This window comes from Coturnix japonica, unplaced genomic scaffold, assembly GCF_054131305.1.
Source record: "Coturnix japonica strain WE unplaced genomic scaffold, WE-NBRP24 Scf054, whole genome shotgun sequence".
NCBI classification, from domain to species: domain Eukaryota; kingdom Metazoa; phylum Chordata; class Aves; order Galliformes; family Phasianidae; genus Coturnix; species Coturnix japonica.
Window position 1 is genome coordinate 1,089,124 of NW_028188957.1, and position 18,107 is coordinate 1,107,230.

The window sequence follows — 18,107 nt, forward strand, 5'->3', positions numbered from 1 at the left end:
GTGTGGGGCACAGCTCCAATGCCCCAATGCATGGCGGTGGTGTGGGGCACAGCTCCAATGCCCCAATGCATGGCGGCGGTGTGGGGCACAGCGCCCAGGGAGAGGAGAATGGCTGTGTCACTGCCCTTCCCGGGAGCAGCACTCAAGGTGTTTAGAATGGAAAAGTCCGAGCACGGTGGGAGCAGCGCCGAGGGGGGGATTGCCAAAATTAACAGTTGATCCGGGTTGGCGGGAGCCAAAACGCCAGGAATCTTGGAGTCGGAGAGGGAAAGTTTTTGTGCGGGCAGTAAATCAGCACGGAAAGATCGGAGGGGGGGAGCACTGAGGGGGGGGTGGAGCTGATTTAGGGGGGGTCAGAGCCTGCGCCCCTCTGCCCCCACCCTGTGAGCTCCCCCCGTAGCCCTGAAGGCCGTGGGGTGCAGGGCGGACGTTGGCTGTGTCACTGCTGTCACCATGGGCCGCGTTCACTCTGGAACCTACTGACGGCCGCTGGTGGGAGCGCTGTTCAATGAGCTGGGACGGCTTTTCACCCCCAACTCCACCCAGTGGGGCTGTGGTTCTTCTGGATCCGTGTCCTGATTGCTCTGAGTGTCTCCTGGGTGCAGACCCCACCATGTCTCCGATCATCCCACGCTGGAGCTCCGTGTTTCCTTGTGCCCAGGTGGAATTATGCACCATTTTCCTTTCGCCCTCCACCTCCTTCCTTGCAATCTCTGTGCACACTGCAGGGAAATCCCAGCCCCGTGCCCCCCTCCCTGCTCGCAGTGGGGCAGGACTCAACCACATCCACCACCACAATGTGTCCGTCCGTCCATCTGTCCGTCCCAACCAGCAGAGCCACATATCGCCGTCCCCACCTCCATCCTTACTATGGATCTCATCCCCAGCACCAAAGTGGGACAGAGTCCCCAGCAAAGGGAAACTGAGGCAGGTGGCTGCTCACACCAAGGGGGTCCCAGCCCCTCTCCCAGCCCCATGGAGCACTGGAACCACCCGGGATCGCATCCCACCCCCAGCACCGGGCACTGCCCATGGCTGCCATTGGAGCTGACGTCCTTCTGTTTGTCAGAGATAAAAAATAGCAGGGGGGGAATGGAAAGACAGGAGGCACAGGAAAAGCGGTTTGGTAGTTAAGAGACAGAGGAGCAGAATTAACGTGCGGAGGGGGATTTGGAGCGAACACTGCACGCATTGTAATCCGATAGGGGCAGGGGAAAAAAGAGAGACCGGGAGAGAGCGGCTGACCCCGAATCCCCGGGGGGGGACGCGGGGAGAGCAGCAACGAGGAGAGAGTGAAGGATTCCAGAGGTGGACCGGCTTCCTCTTCCCCCAGACAGACACAGGGGAGACGGGCAGCGCGCCAGCGCGTACCTGCGCTTCCAATCCGGCCCCGCAGCTGCGGCCGTGGGGTTGTGGGGGGGGTTGTGGGGTAGGGGGGGGAACGGGGGCTGCCGGGGATATGGGGACGCAGATGGAGATGGGGAGTGGAGGGATTTATGCTGTGCCAGGGGGCCCTGCTGCCCCAGGGCATGGGGGGGGGGTTCGGCAGCACCTGTACCAGTGGGAGATCCCCATTCCTGGGGGGGGGAGCTGCAGCACCTGCCCCAATGGGGATCCCTATTCCTCAAGGGGGGGGTCTGCGGCACCTTCCCCTATGGGGATCCCTGCAATTCTGGGGGGGTCAGCAGCACCTGCCTCTATGGGGAACCCATTCCTCAAGGGGGATCAGCAGCACCTGCCCCAATTGGGATCCCTGCTATTCTGGGGGGGTCAGCAGCACCTGCCCCGATGGGGATCCCCATTCCTTGGGGGGGGGGAGCTGCAGCACCTGCCCCAATGGGGATCCCTGCTATTCTGTGGGGGGGGTCAGCAGCACCTGCCTCTATGGGGAACCCATTCCTCAAGGGGGATCAGCAGCACCTGCCCCAATGGGGATCCCTGCAATTCTGGGGGGGTCAGCAGCACCTGCCTCTATGGGGAACCCATTCCTCAAGGGGGGTCAGCAGCACCTGCCCCTATGGGGTATCCCTGCTATTCTGGGGGGGTCAGCAGCACCTGCCCCAATGGGGATCCCCATTCCTGGGGGAGGAGCTGCAGCACCTGCCCCAATGGGGATCCCTGCTATTCTGTGGGGGGGGTCAGCAGCACCTGCCTCTATGGGGAACCCATTCCTCAAGGGGGATCAGCAGCACCTGCCCCAATTGGGATCCCTGCTATTCTGGGGGGGTCAGCAGCACCTGCCTCTATGGGGAACCCATTCCTCAAGGGGAGGGTCAGCAGCACCTGCCCCAATGGGGATCCCTGCTATTCTGGGGGGGGGGAGCTGCAGCACCTGCCCCAATGGGGATCCCTGCTATTCTGGGAGGGGGTCAGCAGCACCTGCCTCTATGGGGAACCCATTCCTCAAGGGGGGTCAGCAGCACCTGCCCCAATGGGGAACCCGTTCCTCAAGGGGGGGTCAGCAGCACCTGCCTCTATGGGGAGCCCATTCCTCAAGGGGGGGGTCTGCGACACCTGCCTCTATGGGGATCCCTGCTATTCTGGGGGGGTTCAGCAGCACCTGCCCCCCTAGGGATCCCCCGATCCCTACTAGGGATCTCCCCTAGGGAGCAGTGTGAGCATCTCGGGGTGGGTCAGAGCAGTGTGAGCATCTGGGGGTGGGATGGAGCAGTGTGAGCATCTCGGGGTGTGATGGAGCAGTGTGAGCATCTGGGGGTGGGATGGAGCAGTGTGAGCATCTCGGGGTGTGATGGAGCAGTGTGAGCATCTGGGGGTGGGATGGAGCAGTGTGAGCATCTGGGGGTGTGATGGAGCAGTGTGAGCATCTGGGGGTGGGATGGAGCAGTGTGAGCATCTCGGGGTGTGATGGAGCAGTGTGAGCATCTGGGGGTGGGATGGAGCAGTGTGAGCATCTGGGGGTGGGATGGAGCAGTGTGAGCAACTGGGGGTGTGATGGAGCAGTGTGAGCATCTCGGGGTGGGATGGAGCAGTGTGAGCATCTGGGGGTGGGATGGAGCAGTGTGAGCATCTGGGGGTGTGATGGAGCAGTGTGAGCATCTCGGGGTGTGATGGAGCAGTGTGAGCATCTCGGGGTGTGATGGAGCAGTGTGAGCATCTGGGGGTGGGATGGAGCAGTGTGAGCATCTGGGGGTGGGATGGAGCAGTGTGAGCATCTCGGGGTGTGATGGAGCAGTGTGAGCATCTCGGGGTGGGTCGGAGCAGTGTGAGCATCTGGGGGTGGATCTGATGGAGCGTGGCTCTGCCCCAGCACCACCACCTGGATGGGGTCTGTGTGGCCGTTGGACTCTTATGGCTCCTGCTTTGGCACAGCGCAGTGTCTGAGCACAGGGCTGTGTGCCCGTCCCCAAATTCCAGGGCGATGATGTGATGGTGATGATGTGATGCTGAGTGTGTCCTGCAGCTATTTATGTGCACCAAGTGCTTCTGGGCACTGGGGTGGCTCCGTGCTGCCTTTGCTCCTCTCCCTGTTGTGTGCCCTGAGAGCTTTGTGCAGGTCCTGGGTACCCCACAGGGAGGTGTGGGGATGTGGAGGGTCATGGGGACGTTGGCTTTGTGGGGACATCGGCATCATGGGGGCGCCAGTGCTGTGGGGGATGATTCTGTGGGGTCTGGGTCTTATAGGGACTTGAGTGTTATAGAGATCTACACTGTGGGGATGTGGGCACAGGGACACGAGTATGGGATGCCTGTCATGGGGGTGAGTGCACTGCGGGGGTATGAGTGTCGTGGGGACATGGGGGCATGTGTGTCATGGAGATGAGCTTGTGAGGGCAGGCGCATCGTGGGGATGAGTGTTATAGGGACAGAAGCACTGTGGGGATATGAGCATCACGGGGACATGAGCATCATAGGGATGTGAGCATCATAGGGACATGAACAACATAGGGACATGAGCATCACAGGGACATGAGCTTCACAGGGACATGAACATATTGACATGAGCATCGCATCACAGACATGAGCATCACAGGGACATGAACAACACAGGGACACAAGCGTCACAGGGACATGAGCATCACAGACATGAGCATAGTAGAGACATGAGCATCACAGGGACATAAACAACATAGGGACACAAGCGTCGTAGGGACAGGAGCATCACAGGGACAAGAACAACATAGGGATATGAGCATCATAAGGACATGAGCATCGTAGGGACATGAGCATCACAGGGACATGAGCATCACAGACATGAGCACCGTAGGGACATGAACATCACAGACATGAGCACCATAGGGACATGAACATTGCAGGAACAGGAGCATCATGGGGACACAAACTTTGGAGTGACCCAGGCACTGTGGGGACAGGAGCATCACAGGGACATAAGTGTCACGGGGACACAGGCATCGTGGGGACAGGGATGTTGCAGGGACACAAGCGTTGTGGTGATACGATATGGCACGGTGGGGACATGGCATTGCTGGGACATGAACATTGCTGGGACATGGCATTACTGGGATATGGCACTGTGGGGACATGGCATTACTGGGATATGAGCATTGCTGGGACCCAGCACTGTGGGGACATGGCATTGTGGCCCCTTCCCCCCCTCCCCCCCATCTCCTGCGGTTGCTGCGGATTAGGAGGAGGAAACGCGGCGTTGGGTTACTGCGATGCTGAACCTGCCATTATGGGCTTTATTCTGCTCAGCTCTGCCGTTGGATGCGGCCCCATTTGCAGCCACGTCCCGCTCCGAGGGCTCCCGGAGCCCCATAGATGTGTGGGGTGGGTGCTGAGCCCTGAGCACCTGTGGGTGCACGGAGGTGTCCGAGGGCTCCCCTCCTTTCCTGGCAGCCCAGAGATTTGGGGGCACTGAGGGCTGCTCCAGCCTGGTTGTGCTCCATGCATCCCCACCAGCTCCCCAGCATCCTCCCAGCACCCACCCCAGCTCCAAACATCTCCCCTCAGCCCCCTCAGTGCCCCCCAGCTCTCATCATCCCCACCAGCTCCCAGCATCTCCCACAGCCCCCCCCAGCTCCCCAGCAGTCCCCCCAGTGCCCATCATCTTCCAGCCCCCCAGCGTCCCCTCAGCTCCCCAGCATCTCCCCCAGACCCCCCCAGATTCACAGCATCCCCCCAGTTCCTAACATCCCCCCCAGCTCCTCAGCTCCCAGCATGCCCCATAGCCCCCCCCCCCCAGCTCCCCATCACCCCTCCAGCTCCCGGCATCCTTCCCAGCTCCCAAATCTCCCCTAGAGCCCCTCCAGCTCCCCCCATTTTCCATCATACCCCCAGCACCTCCCCCCTTCCCATTATCCTCCCCAGCTCCCCATTATTCCCCCCCCCCAGCACTGTACATGGGGGTGGGGGGGACACAGAGTTGTGCACCCTGAGGCTGCACAGCCCCTCCTCAGGCTTAGACCCAACGGGACATGGGTGGCATCTTTCACTGCAGCTCCCTGATTCACGACTCCCCATTACTTAGGGGCACCCATTGCCGTGCTCCCCCTGCAGCAGTGGGGGGTGGGAGGTGCTGGCAGACCCCCTTCCTTTCTTCCAACAGACCCCGCGCAGCTTTCTCTCCCAGCTGCCCCATAACTGCCACCTGCGTGGCTTTAACGGCTGCCAGCTGCACGCCGTGGGGCAGAGGCCTGGGGGGTGCATGGAAGTGATCTCTGGGAGCTGCAGCCACGTGTGGGGAGGCCTGGGGGGGGCTGTGTGTCCCGTGCTGGGGTCTGTTGTCCCCCCCCACCCTGAGCTCCTGCTGCAGGATGTGGGGTGCAGGCAATGAGCAGCAGAGCCCTGCAGTGAGAGGGGGCTCTGTGCTATGGGGGGCTCTGTGCTATGGGAGCTTTGTGCTATGGGGGGGTCTGTGCTATGGGGGGGTCTGTGCTAAGGGGGGGTCTGTGCTATGGGGGGGTCTGTGCTAAGGGGGGGTCTGTGCTATGGGGGGTGCCCAGGAGCTGCACCACCATCCTGGCTCAAGTGCTTTGGTTTGGGGCTCTGGGGGGCAAATAAAGGAGCACAGCACGTAGATGGGGAAGCAAAGTGTGCATGTGCAGGGATGAGCAGTGCAAAGGTGGAAGCAAAGCATGCAGAGGTGGAAGCAAAGCATGCAAAGGTGGAAGCAAAGCATGCAGAGGTGGAAGCAAACCATGCAACGGTGGAAGCAAACCATGCAAAGGTGGATGCAGAAGCAAAGCATGCAAAGGTGGAAGCAAACTATGCAAAGGTGGAAGCAAAGCGTGCAAAGGTGGAAGCAAAGCATGCAAAGGTGGAAGCAATGCATGCAAAGGTGGAAGCAGAAGCAAGGCATGCAAAGGTGGAAGCAATGCATGCAAAGGTGGAAGCAGAAGCAAGGCATGCAAAGGTGGAAGCAAAGCATGCAAAGGTGGAAGCAGAAGCAAGGCATGCAAAGGTGGAAGCAAAGCATGCAAAGGTGGAAGCAGAAGCAAAGCATGCAAAGGTGGAAGCAAAAGCAAAGCATGCAAAGGTGGAAGCAAACTATGCAAAGGTGGAAGCAAAGCATGCAAAGGTGGAAGCAGAAGCAAAGCATGCAAAGGTGGAAGCAAAGCGTGCAAAGGTGGAAGCAAAGCATGCAAAGGTGGAAGCAAAGCATGCAAAGGTGGAAGCAAAGCGTGCAAAGGTGGAAGCAAAGCATGCAGAAGTGGAAGCTTTTGTGTGGCTGCTGTCCCTGCATGGCTGCTGTCTTGTCCCTGCATGGCTCTCGTCTTTGCATGGCTGCTATCCATGCATGGCTCCTGTCCTGTCCCTGCATGGCTCCTGTCCTGGCCCTGTATGGCTGATGTCTCTGCATGGCTGCTGTCCTGTCCCTGCGTGGCTCCTGTCCCTTCATGGCTCTCATCCTGTCCCTGCATGGCTCCTGTCCTGTCCCTGCATGGCTCCTGTCCCTGCATGGCTCTTGTCCTGTCCCTGCATGGCTCCTGTCCCTACATGGCTCTTGTCCTGTCCCTGCATGGATCCTGTCCCTGCATGGCTTTTGTCCTGTCCCTGCATGGCTCCTGTCCCTGCATGGCTCCTGTCCCTGCATGGCTGCTGTCCTGTCCCTGCATGGCTCCTGTCCCTGCATGGCTCCTGTCCCTGCATGGCTTTTGTCCCTGCATGGCTCCTGTCCTGTCCCTGCATGGCTCCTGTCCCTGCATAGCTGCTGTCCCTGCATGGCTGCTGTCCTGTCCCTGTGAGGCTCCTGTCCCTGTGTGACCACATTGCTCAGTGCAGCAGGGATGTATCAGCCACGTCCCTTTAATGATCAGAGCATTGCCGCGGTGCTGAGCGCTACAACCTCACCTGCAGCACCCCATAGGGCTCCGCTGAGCCTTTCCCCCCCAGCACCTCCCGGTTTCAATTGAAGTGGATCCATCACCGCTCCGTGTGCCTTTGAGAGAGGCAGGGAGCCTTCCAAAGCCCTTTCTCCAGCTTCAAAACTAATATTGAAAGTAAAAATAGCAACATTTCCACCTCTGAGCTGCAGAACGCGTCCAAATCCCGGAGTGAAGCCCCCGGCCCCACACTGAGACCGGGGTCCCCACCGCCCACCCCCTGTGGAGCCGCAGCTGTGTGTCCCACCGGCAGCTCAGCACCTTCCCTGCTCCCCTCGGCTTCCCTTGATTTCTATGAGCAGTTGCCACGAAGGAAGGGAAGGAAGGAGGGAGGGAGGTGCCATTGCTCCCATGGTGGGGTCCCCAGGTGGAGGTGGCACCTCCAGGTGTCCTGAGATGGGAGGTTCTGTACGGTCCCAAGATGGGAAAGTGCTGCATGAGACGGGAGGTGCCGCGTGGTGTCAACGTGGGAAGCGCTGCACGGTCCCAAGATAAGAGATGTTGCACAGCCCCAGGTTGGAGACGACGTGATGGCCCAGGGTGGGAGATGCTGCGTGGTCCTGACATGGGAGATCCTGCATGGAACTTACATGGGAGATCCTGCATGGAACTTACATGGGAGATCCTGCATGGAACTGACATGGGAAATGCTGCATGGACCTGATATGGGAGATCCTGCATGGACCTGATATGGGAAATGCTGCATGGACCTGATATGGGAGATCCTGCATGGACCTGATATGGGAATTACTGCATGGAACTGACATGGGAAATGCTGCATGGACCTGACATGGGAATTACTGCATGGAACTGACATGGGAGATGCTGAATGGACCTGATATGGGAGATGCTGCATGGAACTGACATGGGAGATGCTGCATGACAGGGGAGATGCCACACAGCTCCAAGATGGGAGATATCATACAAGATGGGAGATGCCATGCGGTCCCAAGATGGGAGATATAATGTGGACCAAAGATAATGGATGCTGCACATTCTCAAGATGGGAGATGCCACAGTGTCCTGAGATGGGAGATGCTGGGTGTCCCCAGGACAGGATATAGCATACAAGATAGGAGGACAGGATATAGCATACAACATGGGATGTGCCACATGGTCCCAAGGTGGGAGATGGTGCAGGTTGGAGATGCCGTGTGGACTCACAACAGGAGGTGCTGCACAGTGCCAGGACAGGAGGTGCTACATGGTCCTGACATGGGAGATGCTGCAGGAGAGGAGATGCCATAGATGCCATAGGAAGGACAGGAGATGCTACATGGTCCTGACACAGGAGATGCTGCAGGAGAGGAGATGCCATAGGAAGGACAGGAGATGCTACATGGTCCTGACACAGGAGATGCTGCAGGAGAGGAGATGCCATAGGATACAACCCAAGATGAGCTCAGATAGAAGGTGCTGCGCAGACCCAAGATGGAGATGCCCCATGTTGTAGCTCCAATCACTGGGCTCCTGTGCAGCACCTGCTCGTCAGCACTGACCTGGGCTTTCCCATTCTGCATTAGCTGTGGGCACTGCTCCATGTGAGGACCAGTGATGGCCGTGCTGAGTATCCATCACCCATTAGATCCTCAGGGCTCTTCCACACACCGTGCCGCATCCCCCACCGCCCCCACCCTCATTTTGCACACACCCCCAGCATCAGCTCTGAGCCTCATCCCATGGATCCCCGTGCTCTGCACCCACTGGTGATGCTGGGGAGCTTCATTGCCCTGCAGCCCACAGGACTTGCAGCAAACCGTGCTGGGGGGAGCAGAGCGCCGGGCTCACAGCGCTGCACGTGTAATTGATTTCCCCAGGAAACCCGGCCCAGCTGCAGCATCTGGTCCTCACCAAGCGCTGCCTTGACCTGCTGCTGCAGCCGGGTACAGCACGGCACAGAGCTCCTGGTGCTGCACAACCAGGGCTGTGCTGGGCTGGAAGGAAGGAGGCTTCTGCCTTGGCTCTGAACCGTACTCATCTTTAATGATACGAGCTGCTCAGGCTTTATATTATCGTATCAATGACATGAAACACCAGCATGTATTGATTAAACTCAACAAATGCAGCACCCCAGGCCTCAGTTCAGGGGATGGCGTGGCTCAAAGCTGGACGGGACAGCACGGGCAGCGGTGGGTCCCGGCGGCAGCGTCCCCAGCGTGGCTCAGTCCCAGCGGGGCGGCCCCACAGCCCGGCCCCATTGGCCCCATAGGGGCAGGGTCCTGTCCCTGGCAGCGGGGTGAGGGCAGGAGTGTGTCCGTGGGTCGCTGTGTGCGGCTCTTCTGTCCGTCCTTCCGCTCCTCCGTGCCGTCTTTCCCAGCAGCGCCTAGCTCCGGATCGCCGTCTTCCTGTCGCGGTCTTTACTCTGTAGAGAAGAGGGAATAGGGTGAGTGAGTGAGTGGGAGAACCACCCCTGGGCTGGGTTTCCCAGCAGCAGGATGCCCTGCGTCCCCGTGGCGTCCTCCCACCATCCCCAGCTGGGCAAGGAGTCGGGCAATGGAGTCCCAGTGCTGGGGAACCTCATCACTGCCACCAGCACCACCATCGCCACCACCCATGCCATAGAATCACAGAGTCATTGAGGTTGGGGAAGAGCTCCACAGTCACCCAGTCTGACCCCAACCCCACCACCAGTGCCACAGAATCACAGAATTCAGGCTGGGGAGGAGCTCCAGGGTCACCCAATCCGACCCCAACCCCTCCCACTGTGTCAGGGACACCTGAAGGACGCTGTGTTCATCGCTTCCCATGGCAGAGCCCAGCCATTCTTTGGAGAGGAAATGGTTCCTCACATCCAACCATCAGCACCAGCACCACCATCGATACCACCCCACCACTGCCGCCAATACCACCACCACCACCACCATCTACAATGCGTCAACCGCACCACAACCAACACCACTACCATCACCAGTACCACCAGTATCACCAGTACCACCAGTATCACCAGTACCACCAGTACCACCAGTATCACCAGTATCACCAGTACCACCAGTATCACCAGTACCACCAGTACCACCAGTACCACCATTACCACCAGTACCACCAGTATCACCAGTATCACCAGTACCACCAGTACCACCATTACCACCAGTACCACCAGTATCACCAGTACCACCAGTACCACCATTACCACCAGTACCACCAGTATCACCAGTACCACCAGTACCACCAGTACCACCAGTATCACCAGTACCACCAGTACCACCAGTACCACCAGTATCACCAGTACCACCAGTATCACCAGTACCACCAGTACCACCAGTACCACCATTACCACCAGTACCACCAGTATCACCAGTATCACCAGTACCACCAGTACCACCATTACCACCAGTACCACCAGTATCACCAGTACCACCAGTACCACCATTACCACCAGTACCACCAGTATCACCAGTACCACCAGTACCACCAGTACTACCAGTACCACCAGTATCACCAGTACCACCAGTACCACCAGCACCGCCCTGGCCAGGTGGGTGCAAGCAGAGCTGCTGCTTCACCTTTCCTGCTGATGGGAATGGTCAGGCTAGATGGGGCCTCAGGCAAACTCATCTGGTGGGGACAACCAGCCCATAGCATGAGTTGGGCTGCAGCAGGGGGGACTTTGAGGTCCTTTCTGACCCAACCATCCCATGGCTCTGTGATCTTTAAGGACCTTTCCAACCCATCCCATGGCTTTATGATCTTTAAGTGCCCTTCTAACCCAACCCATCCCATGGCTCTACAATCTGTAAGGACCCTTCCAACCCAACCTATCCCATGGCTCTGTGATCTGTAAGGACCCGTCCAACTCAGACAGTTTTGTGTTTCTGTGATCTTTAAGTACCCTTCCAACCCAACCCATCCCATGGTTCTACGATCTTTAAGGACCCTTCCAACCCAACCATCCCATGGCTCTATGATCTTTAAGGACCCCTCCAACCCCTCCCACGGCTCTACAACCTTTGAGGACCCTTCCATCCCAACTGTTTATGGTTCTCTGTGCCTGCTGGCACCGTGCACCTTTATTGTGGCCATGCCGGGGCTGCTCCACGGCGCTGCTGGTGCAGCCTCCCCCACGCTGCACGTGCAGCCCCGGCTCTGACTCTTCCTTTGTTACCGGGGGTGGGGAGGGGAGGGGAAGGGGAGTTCAGCTCCGAAATGGTAAAATTAAATTTCCCAGATGTTCGGGCCCCAGGAGTTCTTGTGCTGTCTGGAGAGGAAATGGGGATTCGGAAAATCCCGCCTCATATTTTTTCCCCTATCACCTTGCCTTTCCGCTGCCATTAAGTGCAGCAGGAACCGTAAATTACGGGGCTGCGTAGCCGGCCCATCTCCAGATACCGTGGGGGAGCTGTGGGGTCAGCGGGGGCTGCCCGGCCCCATTGCGCTGCTGCAGGCACCGGGGTCCCATAGCTGTGCTGCTGTTGTGGGGCAGAGCCGAGCCCTGCTCGACTTTGGAGCACCCAGCACTGGGTTGTACCCATCCCTATGGGGCGTGCTGTGGGGCAGCCGCTGGGTGCAGGTTACAGGTTGCAAGAGCCTGAGAGGAGGTTTCCCCCCTTCTCCTTTGCTCCCTCTGCCACCCCCTGAGCTCCCGGCTGCTCTCAGTGCCCCCCTCCCCATTTGTGCTGCCTCTCCAACGTGTGCTCCCACCCCGGGGGTCACCGTGGGCTTTGTGGTTAGGGTTAGGGTTAGGGTTGGGGTGGGCTGTGGGCACAGGGGGAGCATCACAAAGGGTCTCAGCCCTCAGCAAAAGGAATGGCATTGAATCTGGGCTTTCAGTGCTGAAATGCAGCCCAGCCCTCAGCCCGACCCAGGGTGTACAAGCGCTGCTGCTTACTGTACCCGCTGCCCTTCACCCAACAGAAATAGATCAGGTCCCTCGCCAGCGCCATGTCCCCAGCAGTACCAGGTGTCCCACCAACACCGTGTCCCCATATCCCCACCAGTATCGTGTCCCCACCAGCACCATGTCCCCAACCAGCACCATGTCCCCAACCAGCACCATGTCCCCAACCCGCACCGTGTCCCCAACCAGCACCATGTCCCCACCAGCACCATGTCCCCAACCAGCACCATGTCCCCACCAGCACCATGTCCCAACCAGCACCATGTCCCAACCAGCACCGTGTCCCCAACCAGCACCATGTCCCCAACCAGCACCATGTCCCCAACCAGCACCGTGTCCCCAACCAGCACCATGTCCCCAACCAGCACCGTATCCCAACCAGCACCATGTCCCCAACCAGCACCGTATCCCAACCAGCACCATGTCCCCAACCAGCACCGTGTCCCCAACCAGCACCATGTCCCAACCAGCACCATGTCCCAACCAGCACCATGTCCCCAACCAGCACCATGTCCCAACCAGCACCGTGTCCCCAACCAGCACCATGTCCCCAACCAGCACCATGTCCCAACCAGCACCATGTCCCAACCAGCACCATGTCCCAACCAGCACCATGTCCCCAACCAGCACCATGTCCCCAACCAGCACCGTGTCCCCAACCAGCACCATGTCCCCAACCAGCACCGTGTCCCCAACCAGCACCGTGTCCCCACCCAGCACCGTGTCCCCACCAGCACCATGTCCCCAACCAGCACCGTGTCCCCAACCAGCACCATGTCCCCAACCAGCACCATGTCCCCAACCAGCACCTTGTCCCCAGTCATTGCCCTTTGTCCTGGAGGGGACATGGTACCCACAAAAGGACCCCCAGAGGTGACCCCCCCCCCCCACACTCATCACCTGCACCAAGGCCCAGCCTCCACCTGCAGCTCCAACCATGTTGCTCACCAATCTCTGTTTGGTAGTGAACAAAAAGGGGGCTTTTCCCAGGGTATGGGGTTGGGGTCAGCCCCAAAACACCAGCGGGAAGGCATTGGGATGGTGGGATATAACCTTGGGTCACAGAGCTGGCTGAGCCCCCCACCACCCACCACAGCTGAGACTGGGGTGGGTTCATAGGAGATGGTGCTGCCCCACATCCCGAGTTCCCGACCCCTCGCGCCATCCCAGCCGAGCAGTGTCGGACTCCGTCCCATGAGGGCGCGTTGGTCGGGACGGCGTCCGCACACGTAAGCAGAAAGGCATGGCGGAAAATGAGCGCTGCAGGGTGGGGATGGATGGACAGGGAGCGCTTCAGCTCTGCCTCCTGCCAGGGGGTGTGGGCAGGGGGCTCTGCCCTGACTCCTGCCATGGGCAGCCATCTTTGTGTAGTGGGCAGGGGGCTCTGCCTTGTCTTTGCAGTGGGCACACAGGGGTCTGTGCCCTTCATCATGCAATGGGCACATTGGCGGGGGGCTGGGGGCTGCCTCCTGTGATAGGCAGGGCTCTGCACCCTTCGTTTTGCAATAGGAACATGGGTGGGGGTCTCTGCGCCCTTAATTGTGCTATAGGAACATGGCTGGGGGTCTCTGCGCCCTTCGATGTGCAATAGGAACATGGGTGGGGTTCTCTGTGCCCTTCATTGTGCTATAGGAACATAAGTGGGGGTCTCTGGTCCATCTTGTGCAGTGGGCAGAGATCTTTGCTTTGTCTCCAGAGATGGGCAGGGGTCTCTGCCCTGTCTTGTAGAACAGGTGGGGGTGTCTGCCCTTCATCATGCAGTGGGCACGTGGGCAGGGGTCTCTGCCCTGTGTTATGCAGTGGGCAGGGGTCTCTGCCCTGTGTTGTGCAGCAGGCAGGGGTCTTGAGGCTGCCTTGAGCAACGTGCGGGGCCTTAAGGCTGCAGTGGATGGGGTATTGGGGCTGCCTGCTGTGATGGAAATGGGGGGTCTCGTGCCATGGGTGGGGGTCTCCCTCCTGTGTAATAATATTTGTGGGTCTGGGGGCTGATCTCCATCCCTTTGCCGTGTGCCATCCCGCTTCACAGGAGGTTTATTTCCATCATTACACACACAGGGACAGCACAGGAGGAGCACAGGGGCACGATCCGCTCCCACTGCTCCCCATAGGAGCGTATTCAGAGCAGCTCAAACCCTCTGAGAACCTAATATGGGGGGGGGGTCTATCCAGAGTTACTGCAGGGATAGAGACGTCCTGCTGCTGGGGGGGCATTGCTCCCTATAAGAGCTGCAGCAACGGGGATTGAGAGGGATCGGTGCAAAGCTGGAGACGGAGGAGAGCGCTGGAGGTTTCCAAGGGGAGTGGGAGCTTTCCCTTCCAGCTCTATGGGATGGGATCCCCCCCTCCACCTGCAGCTTCTGTTTGTATGAAGGTCGGGGGGGGGGGAGCACGGGGCATCCCCACCCCCCATGGGTGCTCTGGGCCTCAGCAGAGCAGTGGGGATGCGGGTGTAAATCCTCACTGAGGTGACCCCCCGGCCCCATAGAGCTGGAAGGGCCGCAGGGAGGATTAGCAGGTCGGGGCTGTTCCTGCTCGGGAGCTGCTGAGCTGTCACAGCCCACTCGTGTGTGCACCACTGCTCAATGCATCACGAGCCCCAGCCCCACGGCTCCATCCTCCTCATCCTCACCCGGGATGGGGGGCACACAGAGGGCACAGCGCACAGAGGGCACAGCGCACAGCCAGCCCTTCCCACTGCTCCCCCCTACCCATGGGTCTGGGTGCACAGTGCAGCCCTATATGAGGTTCACTTTGCCCCTAGCACCCACCCTGTGCATGCAGCAAAGCCCCCAGGTGATGCCCCCCACCCAGAGGCGCAGCACGGCGCAATACAGCATTACAGCACGGCACATTGAGCCCACAGTGCACACAATGCACCGACACAAGCAGTGCCACCCAGCTTTGTGATGCTCAGAGGGCACCGAACCATCCCCCTGCAGCCACGTGGGCACCCGGCACCGCCCCAAGGCCCCAACCCAGCGCTGGCACAGGGCACGGCCCCCAGCACCCAGAGCTGCCGGGACACATGGATGGGAACCCGGCCCTGCTTTGCTTCCTCACCCTCCCAGCTCCAGCTCCTAAAGCCACCCGGGGTTTTGGGGTTTCCCATTCCCCCATGCTCTCACTATTTGGGGTCTGGCGGTAGCAGATCTGCACACGCTGGAGGGAAACACCGTATTTCCATGCCCAGACTTTGGGTTGTGCCACGTTTCCATGCCCAGATCTTGGCTGGCTTCTATTGCGTTTTCATGCTCAAACTCAGGGTTCGGCCACACTCCTGCCCTCAAACTTTGGTTTGTGCCACGTTTCCATGCCCAGATCTTGGCTCCTATTGCATTTCCATGCGCAAACTTTGGGTTCTGACACACTCCTGCCCCCAAACTCAGAGTTCCACCACACTCCTGTCCCCAAACTTTGGGTTGTGCCACGTTTCCATGCCCACATCTCGGGTTCTGCCACACTTCCATGCCCAAACTTAAGGCTAATGCTGCGTTTCCGTGCCCAAACTCTACGACGTTTCCTTGTTCTACCACGTTTCCTTGCCCACCCCTTGGCTGTGCCACATTTCCATGTGCAAACCTTGACTGGTGCCACATTCCTGGTGCCCGAGCCCTGGCTTCAGCCACACACTCACGCCCAACCCTCGGGTCCTGTTGCATTTCCATGCTCAAATCTTATGTTGTACCGTATTTCCCTGCCCAGCCCTTCAGTTCTGCCACATTTCTTTACCCACATCTTGGGTTCGACCGTATTTCCACGCTCAGACTTTGAATTCTGCCACGCTCCCATGCCTAGCCTCCGGGTTCTGCCCCATTCCCGAACCCAGCCCTTGGGTCCTGCCACGCTCCCATACCCAGCCCTTGGGTTCTGCCCCATTCCCATGCCCAAACCTTCAGTTCTGCCACATTTCTTTGCCCACATCTTGGGTTCGACTGTATTTCCATGCTCAGACTTTGAATTCTGCCACACTGCCATGCCCAGCCTTTGGGTTCTGCCCCATTCCCGAGCCCAGCCTTTGGGTTCTGCCACAATCCCATGCACAACCCTTGGGTTCTGTCCCACTCCCACACCCAACCCTTGGGTTCTGTCCCACTCCCATGCCCAGCCGTTGGGTTCTGCCCCATTCCCGAGCCCAGCCTTCGGGTCCTGCCATACTCCCATGCTCAGCCCTTGGGTTCTGCCCCATTCCTGAGCCCAGCCTTTGGGTTCTGCCCCATTCCCATGCCCAGCCCTTGGGTTCTGCCCCATCTCCACACCCAGCCCTTGCTCCCATCACACCTCCATCCACCCCGCACCCCTCTCCCCCTCTCCCGCAGCCCCTCACTCACTCACTCACTCACCAGCTTCCTCTGGTTGCTGAGGCAGAAAGTGCAGATCTGTTTGGGCTGGGAGTTCTCGTTGTCTCTGCTCGGGGGGCTTCCGCCTCCTCCTCCGTGATGGAAGAAAGCCGGGCTGGTGTGGCAGGGCTGCCCGTCTCCGCACGCCTCTCCCACCAGCAGCACGTTGCCCAGGTGCGAGATGTAGCTGGACGCCAGGCGCAGCGTCTCGATCTTGGACAGTTTCCTGTCGGCCGGTTCGGTGGGGATGAGGGTCCGCAGCGCCGTGAACGCCGTGTTGACGCTGTTGGTCCGGTCCCGTTCCCTGGCGTTGGCCGTGTGCCGCTGCCGGGGCTCGCGGTGCAGCCGCCCGGGTTTCTTACCGCTCCTCCTCTTGCCGGCTTTGATGGCGAAGCCGTCGGCGTCCACCATGTGGAAGGGCTTCTCGTCGGAGCCCGAGCTCTCGCTGCCGTTCTCCTCGTCCTCGGACAACATGCTGATGTCGGGGTACAGGTAGCGGCCGGCCGCGGGGCGCAGCATGGCGAAGGACATGGCGAGCAGCCGGCCCCGCCGAGCTCGGCCCCGCCGCACGCCACAGCCCCGGCTGGGCCGGGGGGCAGCTCGCCGTTGGGGGGGGGGTCCCCGTACCCGCACAGCCCGACGGGGCTCAAGGACCGAGCGCGGCCCCCGCCGGCACCATGTGCATCATAAGGCGCGAGTGGGGCCCGAGCGCGGGGCTTTATAGGGCGGTGGGCAGCCAGGCGCCGCCCCGCGCCCCGCAGGCTCGGCCTACCTGCATCGCCCGGGGGGGCTGGGGGGGGGGTTAACCCTTCCTCAGCTCGGAGCCCCCCTCACCCCCCGGCCCGGAGCTCCCGCTGTGCGTCACCTGCCGGGACCTGGCGGCCCCTCGCTGCGAGCCGGGGGTCCCGGGGTGTGTGTATATGGCTACGGTGGTGTGTGTGTGTGGGGGGCTATAGCAGTGTCTATGGGGGGTTCTCCTGCCCCCCGCAGCGTGCCCCCCGTTAAGTGTGGGGCACGGCCGCTGCCTACACACGGGGTACGCACGGCCACCCCCTGCGCCCCGGAGTCGGGGCAGCTTTGGGGCACCCCCGGGAGGCTCCTCCCCTCCTCCCCCTCGCCGTGACCCTATCGGTGCTAATGGGGCAGACGAGAGGCATTAACCCTTCGGGGGCCGCCCGCGGAGCTGCCTCCCACACGGCCCCGACTGCTGCGGCTCACGGGGGGGCAAAGGAACCCGGGGCTGTGGGGCGGCTCGGGGTGGAAGTTCGGGGGGGACCATCCCCAAACGGCAGCTCTATGGGGCTCCGGGTGCGGCCCCTGAGCTGCCCGGTGCTTTGGGGGCGGATTGAAGGGACGGGTCGGAGCCGCGGGGTTATTGGGGGCTGTGCTTATTGAGGAGGGGGCAGGAGACCCTCAGCGTGAGCTGAGCCCCATCGGTGCGCAACTACGGGACGGCAGCTCGGTTGTTCGTGCGCTGTGACGGGGAAACACCGTCCTGACCCCACCGGGAACGGCCTGTGCCGCTTCTTGTGCCCACCCCCCCGGTGTCGTGTCCCTGCGGCGGCTCCCAGCGCTCGGATCGCGTTTTGGAAAGCCCCGGCTCCCTCCGGCATCTGCTTTCGTTTAGCTCCG

At 60.3% G+C, this 18,107-nt stretch overlaps 5 protein-coding genes across 5 annotated transcripts in view; 4 read left to right on the top strand and 1 right to left on the bottom strand.

Annotated features, from left to right (window-relative positions):
- The window catches only part of BOP1 (BOP1 ribosomal biogenesis factor), a 64,327-nt gene that overhangs the window by 27,306 nt on the left and 18,914 nt on the right, over positions 1-18,107 (top strand). The gene's annotated exons all lie outside the window — the stretch shown is intronic.
- On the top strand, positions 5,925-9,127 carry LOC146752028 (uncharacterized). Its single transcript, XM_085533148.1, has 2 exons — positions 5,925-8,501; positions 8,637-9,127. Exon 1 carries the CDS (start codon positions 6,029-6,031, stop codon positions 7,127-7,129), a length of 1,101 nt encoding a protein of 366 aa, XP_085389274.1. The 5' UTR covers positions 5,925-6,028; the 3' UTR covers positions 7,130-8,501; positions 8,637-9,127.
- On the bottom strand, positions 9,262-17,168 carry SCX (scleraxis bHLH transcription factor). Its single transcript, XM_015850412.3, has 2 exons — positions 16,479-17,168; positions 9,262-9,666 (listed from the first exon to the last, which is right to left on the bottom strand). Exons 1-2 carry the CDS (start codon positions 17,004-17,006, stop codon positions 9,628-9,630), a joined length of 567 nt encoding a protein of 188 aa, XP_015705898.2. The 5' UTR covers positions 17,007-17,168; the 3' UTR covers positions 9,262-9,627.
- Positions 9,661-11,423, top strand: CATSPER1 (cation channel sperm associated 1). Its single transcript, XM_085533151.1, has one exon. It carries the CDS (start codon positions 10,174-10,176, stop codon positions 11,083-11,085), a length of 912 nt encoding a protein of 303 aa, XP_085389277.1. The 5' UTR covers positions 9,661-10,173; the 3' UTR covers positions 11,086-11,423.
- Positions 11,979-13,933, top strand: LOC146752030 (uncharacterized). Its single transcript, XM_085533152.1, has one exon. The coding sequence runs from the start codon at positions 12,260-12,262 to the stop codon at positions 13,013-13,015; it is 756 nt and encodes a 251-aa protein (XP_085389278.1). The 5' UTR covers positions 11,979-12,259; the 3' UTR covers positions 13,016-13,933.